At 36.7% G+C, this 9,607-nt stretch overlaps 1 protein-coding gene across 1 annotated transcript; it reads left to right on the top strand.

Annotated features, from left to right (window-relative positions):
• Positions 1–961: 961 nt before the first annotated feature.
• On the top strand, positions 962–8,294 carry LOC115919178 (sodium-dependent phosphate transport protein 2C-like). Its single transcript, XM_030972292.1, has 6 exons — positions 962–1,172; positions 1,372–1,570; positions 4,923–5,198; positions 5,500–5,810; positions 6,252–6,606; positions 6,886–8,294. The coding sequence occupies exons 1-6, from the start codon at positions 990–992 to the stop codon at positions 7,866–7,868; spliced, it is 2,307 nt and encodes a 768-aa protein (XP_030828152.1). The 5' UTR covers positions 962–989; the 3' UTR covers positions 7,869–8,294.
• The last annotated feature ends 1,313 nt before the right edge of the window (positions 8,295–9,607 follow it).

Here is a 9,607-nt window from a genome sequence, read left to right as displayed (position 1 = left end):
TGCTTTCGATCCCAGTTCCGTGACAAAACGCATGTATAGACTTCTAGATAGCGATCAAAGATAGTGCATTCGACATCACACACAAAACATAGCTCTAGGATACCTCCGTGCATAAGTGAATGGAGGAATTCGTCGCTTCATTTGCTCAAATTAAAAAATTGAATAGGGGCCATCACTACAGTGACCTGCGTAGGCCATTTTTAATAATTATGATTTGAACAATTATCTAAAGACATTTGTCAATAAATAATTTTCTCTTTATTTTGTTCAAGTTTTCAGTCATGTTTTATAAATTCATTGAATATTTCTAATAATCTAATATCAAAACCCAATTTTGGAAGTTAAAAAAAAAAGATATACACCTGTATGTATGTCAATTAGCTCGAAGGAAAAAATAACAATACTGGCGTGTTAGTAGTTAGTAGTTATATATCTCTATGATATAGACCTACTTCCTATTCTACAACAGGGCCCGCGCCAATTATATAACGGACGTACGGACAAAAGAAAGGTACACATAACAAGTTCATCCACGGTACGATCGGTAGTATCTTATGTTCTACACGTGCTCAAATTCACCGTATGTTTACAACGAGAGATTGGGCTATATCGACTATACAATGAGGGTAAAAGGTTTGAAAATTAGTGTATTTACAAAAAAAATTAGATAGTATAAGATTAAATTTTAATTAAAAAAATTAACTTTTGATGTATTTGAGAATAAATGTTGATACTGCTGATAAAAATATTGCCGCTTACTGTAACCCCACTTTATTTAAGAGAGTATAAGCACCCCTATAAATAAATGGACTTGCTGATCATGTGAACACCACGAGCCATCACATGTACGTCTGATTCCGAATAACTATATGAATGAAGGGATACGTCAGGGGAGGTTCCGATATGCGACGTGCTGATTGGCTGGGTTCGAATACGCGATACTTGGCGCTTACAAAGATTTGTCAGTTAATGTCTGACACTCGAGCAAGATGGTTGCCTCCAATTTTCTAGAGACACAGCCACCAAGAAGTAGCACTCCTGAAATGGAGGATTCTAAAGTTAGTTCATCTCTTTTGGTCCCATCGAGGATACCTAGTCCGAGTCAGACACCGCCTCCGCCATATTCTGTGGTAGATTTTACTACAAACCAAATTGAATGGGAGGTTCGAAAGGTAATTTGCACATATTTTTGCCATGAATTTGTGATGAAGTCGAAGATTTCTTTTCTCTGAAAAGTTCTGAAACTTCTGTTTTTTTTACGCCAGCTCAATCAGTCAATGTTTCATATTCTACCGCCGGCTCATGACCAGATGACCGGTGTTTGTTTTGATTAAGTTTGTTACATATTTCTCTCGTCTTTAGAAATTTCAGGTCGATTTGGGAGCCACTCATGCTGCAAACGGAGATGTTCTTCTCGATTTGGATTTGGACGAAAATGTGAAGGAGAAGAAACGAGATGGCACTCTGCTTGCAGACGAACAGCCTCCTGCTGGCGCCAATGAGGAGGAGGAGGAGGTGGAGGATCCATGGGCCCTGTCTGAACTGAAAGACACAAGCACACCTTGGAATGGTATGTTCATTCATTTTTTTAATCGCTCAATTATCATGGCATGCACCTATTTTAGTATTTGCAAGATGGTTTCAAGACATTTCATTTTTGAATTATCATTTTTCATTTTATTTTATTTTGTAAAGTTTTGACTGTTTGTTAAGTTAGTGTTTGTTGTTATAATCTTTAGACTTTGTCTTTTTGACTTAAGGCTACTGTTTTGTGACAAGTTTGTCTCTGTATTATTAGTTGTAATTGTAATTTTGTATCTGAAAATGAAATGGAATTTAAAAGACAAAGTGAAAGATACACCTGCTCTGTTTTGATCATGTTGATTGAGATTGAACTGAATCATTGATTGATGTTGGCTTCACCTGGAGTCAGTGACTAGACTGTGGTTGATGGGAGAGTGAATAATTCTTAGCAAATTGTTGTGGGAGATATTTGTCACTTGTTATCCTTTTTTACTGGCTTTTACAGTACACTAATCTCTAGATCAAATCATCAAAAGCAGCAAATTGTTGTTGGCCAAGGCAAGCAATGCCAATACTAATACTTCTACATCAGTACATGTAGGTCTAGACCTCTATAGCCAGGCAATAAACCTGTATTCCAGTCATCAATGATCAAGGGAGTTTAATATTAATTTAAGGATTAGCCTGAGGACTTAAGGTGTAGAAAAAGCTCGAAAGACATCAACTTATCAAGACTTGAGATATCATGAATGCCCATTATGCCTAGATCTAGCCTAATTTAATTGGCCCGTAAATCCATAGACTACTGAAGAAAAATTAAATTCTAGGCCTACTCATTCTCATTTATTTTAAAATGTACTAGGCCTAGAGGGGTCTAATTCTTATTCCATTACGGTATTTACATGGAACAGTAGCTAAGCCTAAGTAAGATCTCGTTTCACATGAGAACATAATGTTAGTTACCGTTAATCTTTTTCTTTTCCCAGCATCCATGTGGCTCTTTTCCATATATAGATCCGTGTAGATCTAGACCGATGTACTCTTGTTTTGTATTCAATGATTTTCTTTATTTTTGCCGAATAAATAATAACAATAATAGATACATTAAACAAAATATGTAATTTATTTATGTGGTATTTACTTTAGTTCCCATCCATTTTGTGTTTGGAAAATGTTTTCTCATCGTGAAGTAGATAATTACTTAAGATAATAATAATATGAGAAAAACAGCTGTTTTAATATTTTTTTATTTTAACAGACATAGACTGGATTAGTTGTTAAATTAGGGTAATCACTAATCAAGCTCATATCATTTTTAAGGTTTGGAATTTGGATGGATCGAGTCTTTTATGATGAAAATGATTGTTGAGTTTGGTTTTAGTCTTAGATAATGAGATTGTATTCTCAAAGGATAAAGACAGGCAGGATGTACTTTTATTTACAATGTCCAATAAATTATTCGACAGTGTAGTCCTTTGTTTCAGTTTTGATCGAGTTGTGGAATTGTTGGACATTACATTGTGATTAATGTTGTAGATGTAAATCATGTAACTTTGAGTAGTTTGAGAGTCTAGTTGACATTCCTTACTTAGCCAAGATTGTGAGAAATTTGATTATAAATGATATAGTCTACCCCATTTTTTCTTGAAGTGGAAATGTAAATAGTATACATACATCATGTATGTAGTAGAGTTTGGGCAAATACCCTTTCCTCTCGTAGACCAAAATGTATTTCCACATGTATCTTTACATGGTTTATACAGATTTGCACTTCATGAATTATAAAATTAATTCAAAGATTTGTATTTTTGTCGCTATTAATATTCTTTTGAGATTATGAAGCACAACACACATTACCTATAGAATTACTGTCTGATGATAATATAATTGTTGACATTGTGGAATTCAATCTATTAATTATTCTCACATTGATTCCCCATGAAGAAATATAAAGAGACTTTTCTAATAGATCTCTTTATTCCATCTAACAGATTGACTGATAATATTTTATCAGCTTATTCTGAACTTTATTTTCATTTAATTTGGTTTGTTCTTTGTTGAATTTAAAATTTAAGAAGGCATTTTACAGATTTCAATAAAAAATCTTTGTTGGGGTGGGGTGAATAGATCTAGTTGGTAAGTTATGGTAATTTTTATTTTAACTGTGACTTAAATTGATATGATCACAGCATGCATTAATTTTCATATAATTCTGAAAGGCCCATATTTCCCCCAAAAAATAATGCAATGTACAACCTGCTTTCAACTTAAGTACCATATGCTTAATATACTGATGGAATACTCTCCTTCGAAAGCCATATGCATCATACATGACACATCTTACACTTATAAAAGAGCATTTCAATGCAGTCCGATCTTTCCCCACGTGGCGCTCCACAAAATGCCGGTACCGGTGTAGGTAACTTCCCTGTATACTCCCTTCTATTCGCATACTAAGCACAATGAAGAAATTCTCTGAATGCATTCCATAGGCGTGGGCACCCAGTTGTGTGTAGTGTGTGAAAGTGTGTGCATTGACGTATAAGGATGGATTGAAAATCTACGGAGCAGGAGACATGTACAGCATGTGTGTGTGTCTAGTAGTAACTACTAGTGAGTTTGCCCTGTGATGTACATGTGATGCATCACGCCATAGAAAGATATGACCTCATCCTTAGTCCTTACACAGAATTCATTAGCAATGCAGTTTTATGCTATTTGTCCCACTCCATGAGGAACAGAAAAACGTCTTTCTTTCTATTTTGGGAGTTTAATCCTGCCATGTGTTTCTGTGTAAAAATGGGTTTTAGCTTTCAATGCAATTTGTCTTTGCAGAAGAGGGGGGAAGCAAGAAAGAAACAAATATTTGTTTGCATTGCAATTTGCAAATTCTTTTCTGTTGTCCACCAATAAAGGGGGAGGGGGGGGGGAGATGAAAATTTGAAAATGAATGTAGTAAAAACGACAACGGTTTATCACCTTGGTTGTATTTTACAAGTTTATATTGTTAATACTACACCAAGAACAAATACAGCGTTAACAGAAAACAGATCATGTTTACTTTAAGCTGATAATCTGTTATCATTTATCAGTACGATTTATTTACTCAGTTGAGAATGTCTACAAGATTTTCTTACATTGTTTGAACAGCTTTTGAATTTTTTAAATAATTGAATGATGGATTTTTTTCGATGTATATTTATTTAGTTATTATTTATTCAATCCAAATTATCCAATACTCAGAATTGATTAAAGATCAATTTTTGTTCATTAAGATTATTATTTGCATTAGCTTATTTGTTCAATGATTTGTCGAAAAATCCTGTTTCTTTGCCAGTCCTAAGTTAGCTTCATCAAAGCTAATGAATCGATCCCATTTTTCATTGTTATAATTATAGAGCTAACATGCTGTGGCAAGATGAGCCGAGTGTTAGTAAGCTGGATCTTCAAGCCTGTTCTCATCATTGGACTTCTTTACTTCTTCATCTGTTCCCTTGATCTGATGAGCTCTGCTTTCCGTCTCCTTGGGGGTAAAGAGGCTGGCGAAGTCTTCTCCCAGAACGATCTTCTCAACAACCCTGTCTGTGGTCTGATGATCGGCATCCTGGCTACCGTCCTAGTCCAAAGCTCCTCCACTTCAACCTCTATCGTTGTCAGCATTGTAGCGGCTGGAAGTAAGTTTGCCAGATTTTTTCTTCCCCAGTTTTGCTTGAAGTAGTTATTTCATTGGGAAAAAGGGAGTAATTTGTTATAATCTTAATGTTGCAGTAATGTGTGCAGGCTGAACAAATTAAGTTGAAAAGTCAAGGAGGAAAAAAAGTAGAGACTAATCCCCTTTGAATTACCAAGGCTATATCCCAAGTTCAAGCAGGAAAAAAATGAAGTATGTTTTTGCAGTCTTTTTTTTTCTTCTTTCTTTTCCAATGAACTGATCACAATTGTTAAATGATTTATTAATTTTATTTTTCAAACCAGTCCTGCCTGTCAGACCTGCCATCTTCATTATCATGGGAGCCAACATTGGTACCTCTGTCACCAACACCATCGTCTCCATGGCCCAGTCTGGTAACAGGTCAGAGTTCCGTCGTGCCTTCGGTGGGGCGGTTGTCCACGACATGTTCAACTGGCTCTCGGTGATCTGTCTGTTGCCTCTGGAGTATGCAACCGGCTACCTCTATCGTCTGACCAACCTCATTGTCGCTTCCTTTAAAATTGAGACCAAGAAGGGTGCCAAGTTGGAACTGCTGAAGGTGCTGACCAAACCATTCTCCTTGAGAATCATACAGGTGAGAACACGACTTTGTTCAGTTCGTTTAGAAACTAAAATCTTGATAATATATATATATCTGATAAGCGCTTTGAAAGGGCCTTCGGTCCTGAAAAGCGCTATATAAGAAAGAACTAGCTATTATTATTATTATAATGCACAATTCAAAAAATGTGATTTTAAGATACAAAGGATGATTTTATACAGTTGAATATGTGTACCCAAAGTAGGGTTACCCGTAAGGCAAGCAGAAAAGTTAACAGTGTAAGGACATAAAGACTTTCAGGACATGTTCTATATGTTTCCTAAAGGGAGTCGTTTTAGGTAGCCAGTATACAGATTAGATTTTAATATGTCATGTCGAGCAGCACAGAATCAAGTCTGAAATACATCCTCTTTAAAAGGAAATCAGAACATTTGTTCCGTTTCTAAATAATTTCTATTTTATCTTTTTCTTTAGATTGACAGCAAGAAAATTTCCCAGATTGCGACTGGAGAGCTAGAGGCTGAGAACCAGTCCCTCCTGAAAGTGTGGTGCAAGACAGAAGAGGTCCCTCAGATTGTCAACCAAACAGCCAATGCCTACATTGCCAACACCACTGCTTACCCTCCTACTTATACGACTGGTTGGGGAGGCTGGGGAGGCTGGGGAAATGTTTTCAACACCTCCGGCACTGACACTGGATTTAATAAGACTACTACTGGATATCCTGTATGGTGGGACGCTACTGGTACATCAACACCTCCCAGTGGCAACCCTACCACAGACGCTTCGGGACAGATCACCCAGATGGTGAAGATCAATGTTGAGAAATGTAAGTATAAAGAAATATTTTATTTTTATTTTAAAGTTACACTATGTGTTTTGAGTCATACTTGTTGATAATAGACAAAGGAATCGAGCATATTTTTTAAGTTTGAAAGGATGAATTTTTTAACTTCATAAATTGTTACATATTGGAACAAGAAAATCAAATGCTCCTTACATGATAAGCTATCTACTAAATAATTATGAAAAAGATCTGTTGGCATTGTATTTTATGAAATAAACCAACCTTTTAATATTTCCTTCTCCTTTTTTTTCTTTTATCCAGGCCACTTCATCTTCAATAATACCGGTCTGTCAGATCGAGCTATCGGTGGCATCCTCCTCGTAATTGCTCTGGTCATGCTCTGCAGCTGTCTCGTCATGATGGTCAAGGCACTTAACTCCCTTCTCAAGGGTCGTGTTGCTGGTATCATCCGTAAGACCCTGAATGCAGACTTCCCTGGACCCTTCCGCCACCTGACGGGGTACGCTGCCATTCTGGTCGGTGCTGGCATCACTTTCTTGGTCCAGAGCAGCTCAGTCTTCACTTCCGCCCTGACACCACTGGTTGGTGTAGGGGTCATCACCCTTGACCGTATGTACCCGTTGACCCTGGGTTCCAACATCGGCACCACAGCGACGGGTCTACTCGCTGCCATGGCCAGCTCTGGGGACAAGCTGGAAAACAGTATCCAGATTGCACTCTGCCATCTTTTCTTCAACATCTCTGGCATTCTCCTCTGGTATCCCATCCCTATAATGAGAAATATTCCAATCATGCTGGCCAAGAAGCTGGGCAACACCACCGCAAAATACCGCTGGTTCGCCATCATGTACCTCATCCTCATGTTCTTCTTCCTACCCCTCTCCATCTTCGGTCTTTCGCTCATCAGTGTGTGGTGCTTATTAGGTGTAGGTGTTCCCATCATCTTGATTACTATCTTTGTCGTAGTGGTCAACACCCTCCAAGCCAAACGGCCACAAGCTCTACCAGAAAAACTGCTCGACTGGGAATTCCTGCCCCTTTGGATGCACTCCCTTTCACCGCTGGATCGCCTTATATCCAAGCTCCTTTCCGTGGGAAAGAGGTGTTGCCCATGCCGATCAAACTCTAAAGGAAGCCACAATATCAGTGGGCAACCACTGGTACACAGCAATAGTGCTTCCCCGGTCAAGGTGCACTATGACGTAGTGAATGACCGCACAGAAACTTTGCCCGCCTCGGAACTTGGCAATAACGGCGATGCTAAGCGATTGAGCACCCTATGACCACACTCCCAAACCATAGATATCGTGCTAACCATGTGTATTATTTCTAGGGCAGTGCAAATTACCTATATTTATATATTTGTTTTCCATCCAGTCACTGATTCAGAAAATGCATGGCGCAGGAAATATATTTTTTTATACATGTCTTAGTGTACACAGCCCATCTCTTGCTAATATTCTAGACTTAAAAATGAGTGGGGGAAAAGAAGGACAAAGCAACTACATGTATTCTTTTCAACAATTACAATTAATTGGAAAGATAGAATAATGTCCTTCATTTGCGGATTTTAATATTTGCAAATGCCAAAGTGTGCCCTGGCATCATTTCTGATGCAAATCATTTTCAACCTGGATATCCTAAGTAAGACCTCAATTTTAATGTATATGTCCAACTTATTATATAGATAATATAATGGTTAGTTAAATTATGTAACGTAAATTAAGGTGCATACATACATAACTAGCCACCAGACTTTGTCAATATCCTTTTTTTTTCCTTCTTAATTCTTATGTTCTCAATCAACAAGATGATCTGGTGAAATCTGTAAATATAGAGAAATTTATCAAAACATTTTTTATATATAAAGTGTCAACATATTGTACTCAGTTGCATTAATTAAGCATCCCCCTCTTTTCGTAATTTAAAAAAAGAAAACATTGGACATGGAAAAAAAATCACAATCCTCCTGTACAGCATGTAGTTATTTGGAGGTAGTGTAGATTGAAACATTCCATCATTTGGACTGGTCAGACATCTTCCAGCATATGTATTTTAGTTACATAAATTATTTATTTTGCTTTGTGACTGAATGACTGAAATCTCATTGTTTGACACATATTTATTTTCGTGAATGTACATGTTAATGGGTAACTTGTAGGCGATATCTGAAATGAGTATCTTTCAAATGGCAATACAGAACATTGAGAATATCAACAGTAAAACTTTCCTGTTCTGAAATATAACCCAAAATAACATTTTTGAAGACTAAAAATAGTGTTTCCTACAATAGCTGTATCATTTTACAACAGGGTCAGTTGCATTATATTTAATGAATTCATTCAGGGTTGTTCTGTACATGCAAATATCAGTAGGATGTTTTTGCTGTTGCATATATTGCTTTTTGGTCGAATCACTGCCAATCATCAATGAATAATCTTTTGACCATGACAATTAGTGCTGTAGTCAAACGTTTAACCGTCCGGTATCCGACCGCCCATGGCGGATTCCGTTTTCAATTGGACGGTTTCGTTTTCCCGATTTTTTTTTTTTTTTTTTTTTTTTTTTTAATAAATTTTTTTTTTTTAATTTTTTTTTTTTTTTTTTTTTTTTAAAGTTTCGATTTATGCCCCTCCACCTGGCACTATGCCTGGCAATGTCTCCCAGCTCAGTAATCGGTGTGATGACTTACCACTTGGAAACTAGAACAACACTCCAATTTGTCTGTCATCTTGGTTTGAAAGTAGTCTTTGTAATAGATCTCAATGTATATTCATCCAAGTTTAACACATGGTGTACCACAAGGTTCTATCCTAGGTCCTCTACTGTTTTTAATTTACTTTAATGATCTTACACATTATTCTAAAACGACATTGTTACTATTATTTGTGACTAGTTCACAAGCACAAATCGGCGCCTTCAGTTAAATCACCTTCCTGCTTTTTCACACGGCCAACAAAAAAAAACAAAAAAAAAAAAAAAAAAAAAACGATTTTTTTTTTTTTTTTTTTTTTTTTTTTTT

This window comes from Strongylocentrotus purpuratus, unplaced genomic scaffold (assembly GCF_000002235.5).
Source record: "Strongylocentrotus purpuratus isolate Spur 01 unplaced genomic scaffold, Spur_5.0 spur5_scaffold_6, whole genome shotgun sequence".
In the NCBI taxonomy this organism is placed as follows: domain Eukaryota; kingdom Metazoa; phylum Echinodermata; class Echinoidea; order Camarodonta; family Strongylocentrotidae; genus Strongylocentrotus; species Strongylocentrotus purpuratus.
The sequence above is the reverse complement of the archived record's forward strand: the minus strand, read 5'-3'. Positions and strand labels throughout refer to the sequence as shown.